Source organism: Euphorbia lathyris, chromosome 10 (genome assembly GCF_963576675.1).
Source record: "Euphorbia lathyris chromosome 10, ddEupLath1.1, whole genome shotgun sequence".
Taxonomy (NCBI): domain Eukaryota; kingdom Viridiplantae; phylum Streptophyta; class Magnoliopsida; order Malpighiales; family Euphorbiaceae; genus Euphorbia; species Euphorbia lathyris.
The window spans coordinates 9,156,951-9,167,400 of NC_088919.1; the positions used below are offsets into that span (position 1 = coordinate 9,156,951).

General features: G+C 32.6%; 1 protein-coding gene across 1 annotated transcript; it reads left to right on the forward strand.

Moving 5' to 3' along the window:
• The first annotated feature begins 4,683 nt into the window (after window positions 1-4,683).
• LOC136209240 (uncharacterized) lies at window positions 4,684-9,743 on the forward strand. The gene is made up of 8 exons (XM_066000663.1): window positions 4,684-5,341; window positions 5,791-5,928; window positions 6,014-6,103; window positions 6,230-6,447; window positions 6,908-7,097; window positions 7,780-8,005; window positions 8,103-8,258; window positions 9,217-9,743. The coding sequence occupies exons 1-8, from the start codon at window positions 4,714-4,716 to the stop codon at window positions 9,359-9,361; spliced, it is 1,791 nt and encodes a 596-aa protein (XP_065856735.1). The 5' UTR covers window positions 4,684-4,713; the 3' UTR covers window positions 9,362-9,743.
• Window positions 9,744-10,450: the final 707 nt, after the last annotated feature.

The following is a 10,450-nucleotide window of genomic DNA, read 5'->3' on the forward strand; positions in this document are numbered from 1 at the left end:
TTTTGACATCCTTCCCAGGATCCAAAATCCTGACATGTTTGTTGGAAGGCCTAGAAGGTTGCCAAGAGCTTTTTTCATATCGACATAAAGAATGCGCTTAAGTGGATAGATATTTTTTTATAGTACGTAATGATTCTCCATTCCTCTTCCGACCTTATAGAATCTTAATCCCAAAAGTGTTGCGAATCGTTAGCTTGGGTGGTGGTCGCTGAAGCCGGATATGACCATCATGACCGAACTGATTTATGAGTATGTTGGACAGTTAAACTCGTCATATTTACTAACCGTTTGAATAAAAAAAGTTTAGCTTTACGAAGTAAAAAAACCACGTGCTTTCACGTTTTGTCAAATAGGTACCTGTAATTTTTTTTTTTTCACAGAATGGGGACTGGAGTTTTTTTCTGCAACCAGGAGATGACTGAAGTTTTTTGTTTTGCTAAAAACAATAACCTCCAAATTAAAACGAGTGTTGACGATCTTAAAATTGAATTTTTTTGATAATATTCTAAGCAACATTAATTCTTCAATTTTTTAATTTTAAGGTCGTTTAAGTGTTATTGGTGAGAAGAAATAAAGTGAATGTTTAGAAAGAAAATGTTCCGAAAATAATGATTTTGGAAAATAAAAAAATTTGATTCCTTATTAAATGTGGTACTAATTAACTTTAGCCCTTAGAATTTTACTTAACTATTATTTTTATATGTCAAATTAAAAAATTATAATTTTTAACAAAACAAAAATCTCTATTCCTATTTGGACAATACAATTTTTTTTTAGGACTTTAGCCTTATTTTTTATATTCATCCCCTATGTCTAATGGAAATATTGTTTTTGCAATTTATATTTATTAGTGTAGCTTATCAATATTAAACTTTTAATTCTACTTTTTGTTTTTCAAATATTTTTAAGGGTAAATTCAAAAAAAAAACCCTTGTGGTTTGATGTTGTTCCAAAAAAACTCTTGTGGTTTGTTATTACAAAAAAAAAGGAATGTGGTTTGCGTCGTTACCCGAAAAACGGAAATTGGCTTAACACTATTAAAGTGCTGACGTGGCACAAGAGTAAAACGGGAAAATCGATTTTTTTTTTATTTTTTTTATTTTTTTTCACTCACTCTCTCTCTCCTCCTTCTTCTTCCTTCTTCCTCCTTCCTTCTTCTTCTTTCCTCTTCTTCTTCCCTCTTCTTCTTCCTTCTTCTTCTCTCCTCCTCCTTCTTCTTCTTCCTCCTTATTCTTCCTTCTTTTTTTTCTTTTTTTTTAAGTTTCCGGAAATCTAGAATTTTCCAGATTTCTGAAATCAAAAATCTGGAATTTTCCAGATTTCTGGAAAATTTCCAGATTTCTGGAAATCTGGAAATTTTCCAGAAATCTGGACTTAGTTAGAAAAACAGCAAAAAGACCAAAAACAATCTTGTCTAGCATACAACGAAAAGTCCATTTCCGGTTTTACCGGATCGATTTTTCGTTCCACTTAACCAAGTCCAAGTTTCCTCCATTTCGCTAGATCTGATAAAAAAAAAATTAGATGATTAATACTTAAATGCAGATCCAAGTGTCATAAAGACCAAAAAAAAAAGCCAAAGAAAGGAGATCAGTAACCAAGAGCACCACCGCCATCTGCCTATACTTCGAAACCACAGGTCACTGTAGATCGATTCGTCACTACCTCCATCCACCCATGCAAGCCTTCGAATCATAACCAAAATGGGACTTGATCTCCCAAACAAATGGATCTAAACAGAATAACTAAGAATAAGAAAGGGAGAAAGGTAATAGATCCAAAAAGAGTAGAAGGAAAATAGAGAAAATCTTACTAGAGATCAGGTTGGAATCACCATTCTAAGCAAGCATGTCGCATTAAGATGAAGAACCACTAGGTAGACATTGTTCACCCTCATCGTCGTTTACGTCGGAGATGGAGCAGTCCACCCCACCGGAGATAGAAGAGCAGTCGGCCAGAACCTTCAGAATTCTGGAAATTTTTCCAGATTTCTGGAGAATCCCGAAATCTGGAAATTTCCAGAAATCCGTTCTGAAAAATTTCAGAGTGTCCGAAATTAAAAAAGGATAAAGGAAAAAAAAAGAAAAAGGAAGAAGAAAGAAGGAAGAAGGAAGGAGAGAAGAAGAAGAAGAAGGAAGAAGGAGAGAAGAAGGAGAAGGAAGAAGAGGAGGAGAGAGAAAGTGAAAAAAAAATAAAAAAAAAATCGAATTTCCAACCTTACCACTGTGCCACGTCAGCACTTTAATGGTGTTAAGCCAATTTCCATTTTTCGGGTAACGGTGCAAACCACAGTCCTTTTTTTTTTGTAATAACAAACCACAAGAGTTTTTTTGAAACAACATCAAACCACAGGGTTTTTTTTTTGGAATTTACCCTATTTTTAATTGTACTTTGCATAATGAAAAAGAGAAAAATTTCAATTATTAGATAACAATAACTTTTTTTGTTTTTGAATTAAGATAACCATGACTTTTAAAAAATTAAGTTTTAAAATCCTAGCATTCATAGGCTTGGGCTAAATCAAATATAATTATTATTGAAATTAGAAGTTATCTAATTAGTTAATAAGATAATGAAAAGTTTAGGGATATTTTCCATAACATAAAAAAGGGATAAATATCAAATTTAATTTTAATATTAAAAAAAAGACAAAAATCATAATTAAGCCTCTGAATTTTAGCGGGTTTAAGAATTAAATCTCTGATAATTTATTTTTCTACATTGAGCCCTTAATCATTGATTTTGTTATGGATTTGGTCCTTATTTAACTTTTTTTTTTGTCAAGTTTGGATTGCATATATTGTTAGGGTGATTCGACTTGTTGACATGGATAAATAAAAATAAGAATTCCTTGACCAGGAGAGATAAAAATTAAAAATTAAAACGAAACTATAGAAATTAATTTCCAGTATATTCTTCCAAACTCGATTTTCTCCTCTCCCATTTTGTGATTTTCAACATTAGAATCCTCAAATCGATCTCCGCATCTCCTAAACTTGACGAAAAAGTTAAATAAGGGCCAAATACATAACAAAATCAATGATCAAAGGCTCAATATAAAAAAATAATCGATTAGGGACTTGATCCTTAAAACAGATAGAGTTCCGAGACTTAATTATACTTTTTGCAAAAAAAAAAAAAAAGTGTAAATTTGATAGTAAATTATCTAAATTTAATCTTAATGTTCTATAGAAATGGAAAAAAATATAAATTTAACAGTAATTTATAAAATTATGTAAATTTAATTTTAATGTTCCAAACAAATCAAAATTTAAAAACTATTAATTTAACTATGATAAACTTATTTGAAAATCTGAATTGACAGTCAAACATATTTTCAATTTTTTGAAACGTTAAAATTACATTCCTACCATTTAATACGTTACCAACTTACCACTATACACCTCTCGCTTAAATGCGGAAGATGTATTGCACGAATCTTAAAAAAAAAAGTAAAACGATCGAAATCGGGGTATGCAGTTCTAATATTAGAGAAGACAAGTTGTATAGTTGAGCAAGTAATAACTTCATTTTTAATTTATTTTTGAATTATGTAATAACATTCTAAGATGCTTGAACTATATCTTCCACATTTAACTTACTTTTTTTTACGACCGAGTGATCAATTGATTACATTTTACGCAAATTCAGATGACTAATTGAATATTTTATGTAAGTTCAGAGACTATTGGGACACTTTGAAAGTTCAGCGGCCAATCAAGTTTTTTAGATAAATTCAGAGAGCAAATGATATATTAAGCTTTAAATCAAATATAATTATTATTGAAATTAGAAGTTACCTAATTAAGTAATAAGGTAATGAAAAGTTTAGAGGTTTTTTTCCATAGGATAAAAAGGAAATAATTATCAAATTTAATTTTAATATTAAAAAAAGTGTAAATTTCTCTTCAAAAAAAAAAATGTAAATTTAAGTAATTTGTGTAAATTCACTACAAATCGGAAAAAATTTGTAAATTTAACAGTAATTATGTAAATTTAGTCTTAATATTTCAAAAAAAATCTAAATTTAAAATTACTAATTTGATTATGATAAATTTATGGGTAATTAATTTATTAGTTCTTATATTTTGATAAAACACACTGTTTAGTCCCTATATTTTTAAAAACACATGGTAAAGTTCCTAACGTTTTTCTCAGTGAACTGTTTAGTCCCTAACGTTTTTCTCAGTGAACTGTTTAGTCCCTGCCGTTAGACTCTCATGAAAATTCTGTTAGTCAATTTGGATTTGCGTTCTTCTTTTCCTTTATTTTCCTTTCCTTTAAACTCTAATGCATCTGAAATCAATTTTGAATGTTCTTTTTCTTGATTTTCTTCTTAATCGTTCAAATTCGTAAGCATTGTATCGGTTCTTTTTCTTATTCTCCATACAAATAGCTTCTTCTTCTAAATTGGATTTCCTCTTCTAAAGTTTGAAGGTAAATAGTAAAGGGTAATTTCGTCATTTCTGAAGTCATAAACGGTAAAAAAATCTAACAAACAGACGGAAGGACTAAACAGTTCACTGAGAAAAAAGTTAGAGACCTTACCATGTGTTTTTAAAAATACAGGGACTAAACAGTATGTTTTATCAAAATATAGGGACTAATAAATTAATTACCCTAAATTTATTTAAAAATCTGAATTGTCTCTTTCCCTCTCATTCCATTGCTTCTCTTCCAAAATCACTGAATCCAAATTCTCAGTACCCGTCAATGGAGACTAACAAATACTCATCTCCTTCACCTTCTCCCCAATTCTTCACCGCCTCCAAACAAACACCTCGCACCCCTTGCTCTTCCTCTGTCCGCCCTTACCACATCCATCCGTTACTCTCTTTCCTGGGTAAGCAAAAAACTGCCAATGTCAGTCGATTTCAGGCATTCGAGCTCGAGCAATCGCAGTCCTCACGGAAGGCTGAGATTGAGAAGGAACGATCTATTAACCCACTTGCTAAGTCTCTCACTACTTGGCTCAATTTCCTCTTCCAAAACCCTAAGTCCTCTAGCTGCCAATTGACTGTCAATGGAGATCAAGATGCAAGTTTCGCGGGTAAATTGGGGAAGATGGATGTTAGACTGCCGGGTGGGGTGGTTGATGTGGAGGCTGCTTGGCGGAGTCCGATGAGGCAGAGTGATCACGTGGAGCTTAATAAGGGGGAGGAAGGTTTCTTGACTTCAAAGAACTATGGACCTTTAAGGAATTCGCTGAAGGATGTGTGCGGTTTCGATGATTTGAAGCAGAGGATGAGGGTTCACTCGAGCTTGGCTGCTTGCAAAGAGGTTTTTGATGTCATGACTCCAGTGGTAAAGGTAGAAGAAATACAAGGGCATCGTTCTGAAGGTTAGCAACTTTTATTTAGCAATGCAGCTTTTCAGTAAGAAATTTACCATCACATTCACTTATTGCTTAAGATGTCCTTTTCTTGCTAAACTCATTTGAAGTGTGTGGATTTATTTTGGAACAATAGTACCTAATAATTAAACTAAGAAATGCTAAAACCAGGGTAGCATCCATTTACTTTTGCTTTGTATCCGGTTATAGGTTGACTATATAAAATTCTTGTGGTGTTTTACCAATGAAGTTCTTATATGCTCTATTATTTTTGGATGATAACTCAATACATTAAGGCACTATATGTCAAATCACGAGTGCTGTTTTAGTGAAAACTACAGACAAGGAAAACAGAAAATTTAGGTTACAAACAGTTCAGTTGCTATTAAAACAAAAAAATTAGTTCCAGAGGTTGATGCTTTTTAAATTTTCCTGTTTGATTTCCCTTAAAATGACAGATGCTGCTGGAAGGTTTAAGGCTATGAAAGCATTGTGGCAAGATATGGCTTCACAGAACAATAGATTTGTTACAATGCCTACAACTTCTACTTCGCAGAAGAGCTCAAATAGCAGATCGAGCATTGAAATTAGAAGAGGTTTTCTCATGGATCCTTTATTTTTCAGAAACTGTTTGGTGATGCTTTTTAAGTTTTTAAATTCTCAAACTGCTCCTTTTCCTAGATTGTGAAAGTGCCCTTGCTGACAAAACAAATGCTGCTGTTGAAATTCAACGTTTTGTCAGGGGACGGATTGCTCGAAAGAGGTCGTTAGGTATGTTGTAAAAAGTTCTCTAAACTTCAATTAGCTTACTAATTTTCTTTTATAAATTGTTCTCTGTTTATGTATTCAAGTTGGTTGTTAATGTTAAAAACTTACGTGCTTGTTGGTCATTGACAGGAGCATCTCATTGCAATTTTCAAACTTCGGTTGGTTGCAATCAAAGTTCTGAATTAAAGACACTGCTTTCTTCAATACTGAAGCTGCAAAGATGGTGGAGGAGTGTTTTATTGCAGAAACTAAGAACTAAGTCAGCAACTACCATACAGTCTTATATCCGAGGTTGGATTGGCCAGCGAAGGGCATCTAACAAAAGGCATTACGTGGTGATCATCCAAGTAAGACTTCATACACGGCTTTAGTAATATAGCACGACTTCATGCTACAAAAGAAAATGAAATTGACTAAAGACTTCCTTGAAAAAAGTAACTTATAGCTGTGGTTAATTTTATTGGTTAATGAGTACAAGGTCTAACCCCCAAATTTGTCCATAAAAGCATATTAGCCTCTCGAACTTTGGAAACGATTGATTAGCCCTTTGAAGTTACTTAAAGTGACATGATTATCTTCCTAAGTCTAATGTGTAAGCAAGTTTCGGGGCTTGAGTTAATATGTCGTTTTCAAAGTTTAGAGGCTTTCACGGCCAATGGTAAAACGTTTGTCCTTTAGGCCGACTCTCAAGAATTTTGACATGGTTTCATCATTTTTTTACTTGTTGTGTTAATTTTCCCATAAATGCAATTGGATCAACTCTTTATATTTTTAGTTTTAACTTTTAACATGTTTTAAACTTGGTAGGCACACTGGAAAGGTTACATTGCACGTAAAGGATTAAGGGGGCAGCTATTGGATTTGCCACTTAGAGTTCAAAGATCTGCTAAAAATGTGGATGATAGTATGCGGATTATCAATAGACTAAAAATGGCAGTTTCAGAATTACTGACCATGAAAAGCATCAGCGGAATTCTTCATACTTGTGCAACTTTAGGTAAGAGTTTCTTATTGCTTGTATAATGAGGCATACTTTCAATTTAGAGTTGCCAGTTGTGTACACGACAACACAAAAACAACACGATATGAATCCAACACGAATTTAGGATTAGCATGTTTACTTATGATGTATTTAACTTGCTATATTACTTAGTAAATACTTGAGTAAATACATCATAATTGATGTATTTATTAAGTAAATAATTGAAGTGATGTATTTATTAAGTAAATACATCATAATTGTGAATGTATTAAGTAAATACATCATAATTGAGTAAATACTTAATAAATACATCACAAGTTATGATGTATTTATTAAGTAAATACATCATAATTGAGTAAATACATTTTAACTTGTGAATTATGATGTATTTATGTAGGATAACACAACACGATATGAATCCAACATGAATTTAGGATTAGCATTTTATTGCCAATTGTATGATGTTATCCCTTCTTAAATATATGGTAGGGATAACATCATACAATTATGGTAGACTACTAAAGTGCCTTTTGCATTTAATGAACTGTAAATTTATCGAATTGTTACGAAACATCCTTAAAATTCAAGGATGCAACCGGTTTTTTTGTCCAAGTTTATATGCATTCAGCCTTTTTTGAATCTTGGAAGAACTGATTTTTTTGAGATTGAGCCTTTTATGTAAATTTTTCTGTGGCAGATATGACTACTAAACATTCTCAGAAATGTTGTGAGGAACTTGTGGCTTCTGGTGCCATTACAATATTGCTGAAGCTGATTCGCTCGGTCAGCAGAAGCATACCTGATCAGGAAGTTTTGAAGCATGCACTCTCAACTATCAGGAATCTCACACGCCATCAACACTTAAATGAAGTTCTAATTGACTGCCATGGATCAATTGAATTAATCTTTTTGGAATTTCTCAGGTGTTTTGTTGTGCATTTTGGATAAGAATCTTAGAGTTGAATGAAAAGATATGTTTTCACTAGATAATTGGAAGTAAATTTTGTTTTCCTATTTCAGGAACAAGGAGGAAGGTTATTATACAGCTTCAGAGATTCTGAAAAAGATCTGTTCAAATAAGAAAGGTGCTGAATCCTTGTGGAAGGTGCCTGGCCTCGTGAAGAGGTTACTTAATCTTGTGGAAGAACTAACAAGGAAAGCAACCATTGAGAAAAGGTAAGTCATTGGCCCCTCGCCTGCTCATGCTCCGCTTGTTAGTAAATTAACGAGCTCGAGCTCAACATTCTGTTCGTGAACTGCTCGCGTACTTGTTCATGAGCTTTGCTCGTGAGTAGCTCCTTAATTTTGTTCATAATTGAGCCGAATGCCGAGCTGCTCATGAGCAGCTCGGCTCATTTACAGCCCTAATTGCATCTATGGCCCCTTAACTTAGATTTTACTTTCTTTATGCCCCGTATCTTTAAAACCAAACATAAAAATCCTTAAACTTTTCCTTTTACAAACATAAAAGTCCCTTAATCTTTTACAATAGTAGGTAAACCCTCCATTGTAGAGAGGAAGTGGTATTTTAGTTTTTATCCGAAAATAGTGATTTGGAAAATCGAAAACGATGGTTCCATGGAAATGTGATTCTAGACAACTTCAATTCATTTTCCATTTTGAATCCTTCGTTGGTCATTTCGAGGTTGTTTACGATTATAAGGACTTCTATGTTAGTAAATACAAAGTTGAAGGATTTTTATATCCGGATTTGAAGGTAAGGGGCCATAAAAAAATATAACCCAAGTCGAGGGCCATGAGCGTAATTTATCCTCTAAATTTTCAAAATGATTTTTTCACCCCTTCAACTTGCATAAACTGCCCTGGCTAACAACTGGCAGTTGAAGTCGCTGAATTACGATTTAGAGCAAGTGTAGGTGACAAGAAGATTGTTTTTAGCAAGTTGAAGTGGCGGAAAGGACGTTTCAAGCAAGTTGAAATAGCATAAAAATCATTTTAAAAGTCTAGTGTGTTATTAGGTATTTGAGTGCAAGTAGAAGAAGTTGACATATAGAAGAAAATTATCAAAATGATAAACTGATGTCAAACGCATTCAGGACGCTTGTTATTTATGTAAATCGTGTTGCCCTATCATAAATTGAGAGTACTAATACAATATCTTATTTTCATGTAGGAATATCCAAGGTGTGGCTGCAAGAGAAAAGATTGAAAGAAGGTTGGGGGAGTCCACTAAACTCTTGATCACAACCAATCAGTTTAATTTATTTGGGATAAGGTATCGAAATAGCCTCAAGATTTTTAGAGACGTGTTAATTTAGCCCCAACGTATAAAATAGAAATATTTTTGTCTCAGCGTTTGTGAAATGTTGAGAGTAAATTGATACCAGTTCACAAACATTGACGTGTCAAGTTCTGTTACCTAGAGCTACAATTACACCATTTCACAAATGTTGAATCTAAAATGTTGCTATTTTATACGTTGGGGCTAAATTAACACTTTTTCATAAATCTTAAAGCTATTTTAGTACTTTATCTCTAATTATTTTTCCCTAAGCAGTAGCACATGTATATTTTTATGTTAGTCCCACCGAGTAATATTATAGTTTCAATTGTATGAATTCAATATTTAATGTTATTTGTATTGTATGTGATATATGTAGGCTAGGCAGTAGGGGTATATTCTTTGGATTTAAGTGTCAAAATGGTCCCTATAGTTGATAACTAATATCAATTTTATCTAAATCAACCTTAGTTATGTACATTTTGATAAATTAGCTCAAATACAAGTTTGAATATCTAAAATTTGGGCTAATTTATAAAAACTTGTCAATTTGACAATTCAATTGATACTTGAAATTCAACTTGAGCTCATTTGAATAAGCAAAGGTCAAGTGTCACCAAATAATAGCTAAGTGACCAAATACAAAAGTTTGGATAAGTCAAGGAATAAGTTTAAGGTTACTCAATCATTTTTTAAGTGACTCATCTCTTAATTAAAGTTAATTGCATACACTTGGACTCGAACTTGTGATTTCTAGTAATGTAAAAGTCTTAATCTTTTATCGCTTGAATAGTATGTAACTTTTGGATAAAGAAAGAATGCAATTTTAGAAAGAGAAAAACCCGAAAATAGTGAATTGGAAAACCGAAAACAGCGGTTCCATAGAAATGTGATTCTAGAAAACTTTAATTCCTTTTTCATCTTTAGTTCTTCATTGGTCATTTTGAGGTCGTTTATGTTTATAAGTACTTCTATGTTAGTAAAAGATAAAGTTCAAAGATTTATATTCGAGTTTGAAGGTATAGACATAAAGAAAATGAAACCTAAGTTGATGGTTCTGAGTGTAATTTACCCCTTAAATTTTCACAACGATTTTCTTCGACCCTTCAACTTGCTTAAACTGTCA